Raw genomic sequence first — 1597 nt, forward strand, 5'->3', positions numbered from 1 at the left:
CCAGCCTTAAAGCATGGTTTTTGACTGCTGCCGATGGCATTTCACCATATTTTAACACATTTTAATAGAAACTGTACATATATGTAGATATATAGGCAATGTATATTGTCCTTAGGTAATTGGTTCAATTGATTTGCTTTTATTGCATTTTCATTTTTGTGTGTTTGGTGGGTTGTTGTGAGGTACATTGAGTTGCCTATGAAATGTGCTGTAAAAATTAACTTGTCTTGCTACTGACAATACAGACAATAGGCCTACATAGAAATAGCCAGGCTATTTAGAAAACAGGAGTGAAAAGCCGGAATCATCAAAATGAAAACATACAAAGGCTTGACATATGTCACTTTCATTATCATTAGTTTCACATTTTAAGTTGAATTATAGAAATAAATGAACTTTTGCATGATCTTCAAATTTCCTGAGTTTCCCCTATAAATGAGTGCAACCCATGACCATGCAGTTTCATAGGTGCTGGACACGGTCACGCGGTTACACAGCTCTTCTTACTTTCATTTAGGATGCTTCGCTTTGTGTGTAATTATTACGGCTGCACATTTTAAAATTTCTCATTAACCGTTACCCAAGGCCCTTAGCGGTTAATAGTAGGTGAACAATTAGTGTGCGCACTAACCAACCCAGCAGCACCAACTGCAATGCAATACTTGCATTTTGATCTGTCATTCTCGGTTGGAAAGTGCTCCCACGCTGTGCTGCTTTTGGCCCGCTTCATATTGAAAAGTTAATCTACTAAGCCATACGCAATGACTACTTCTCGTGAACAAATGTTTGGGAGTGCTATGGCAAAAATGTATTACAAGTATTTTCAATGGCAAGGCAAATTAAAGCGAGTTAAGCGAGCAAAACGCTTTTACTCAGTAACGCAATTTTTTAACCATTAATCGGTTAACCATGGACACCCCTTATTCTTTCTTTTTGAACCTAATCTTACAGGAAGCCATGAGGGCCTATGTGCTGTGTTTGGTGCTGCTCTCCCCATGTGTGCTTGGTCAGACCGTCAATGAGCGCTACAGGAGATTCATCAACAAGCACATCAACCCGGGCATGAGCGAGGACCGCTGTGACACTGTGATGCGCAGCAGGCACATAACCCATGACGCCAACAGCAACGCCTGCAAGGAGACCAACACCTTTATCCTGGCCTCAGCCACAGAAGTCAAGAAGGTGTGCCAAAATGCAGGAGCACCCCACCAAAGCACACTTAACATGATAGTGAGCCTCCAGCCTTTCCCTGTTGTGATCTGTAAACTGAGAAACAACAAAAGCTATCCCCACTGCAAGTACAGGGGGCGCTCTGCTACCAAGTACATCGTCATCAACTGTGAGGACGGCTTTCCCGTGCACTTTGAAGGCAGCTATGAATGAGTTAAAAACGTATATGATTCAAACCTTCAGGATTGAATTATGAGTTGCAATTTACAATAAAATAAAATGATTTGAACAGCATAATGTTGAGTTGTGTGTTATTCTAAGTCAAATTTGATTATAGTATTTTAAAGCCACACTGCAGAACTTCCCTCTTATGATAAGTCACAAGAGCTAAACTGTTGTAAAATCCTGATGAACAAAAAAACATTCT

At 40.5% G+C, this 1597-nt stretch overlaps 1 protein-coding gene across 1 annotated transcript; it reads left to right on the forward strand.

The window, feature by feature from the left end:
- Window positions 1-957: 957 nt before the first annotated feature.
- LOC306963584 (ribonuclease-like 3) lies at window positions 958-1383 on the forward strand (the record flags this gene model as incomplete). The annotated part of the gene is made up of 1 exon (XM_079557160.1): window positions 958-1383. The coding sequence occupies one exon, from the start codon at window positions 958-960 to the stop codon at window positions 1381-1383; it is 426 nt and encodes a 141-aa protein (XP_079413286.1).
- Between the last annotated feature and the right edge of the window lie 214 nt (window positions 1384-1597).

Source organism: Gobius niger (genome assembly GCF_951799975.1).
Source record: "Gobius niger genome assembly, chromosome: 5".
NCBI classification, from domain to species: domain Eukaryota; kingdom Metazoa; phylum Chordata; class Actinopteri; order Gobiiformes; family Gobiidae; genus Gobius; species Gobius niger.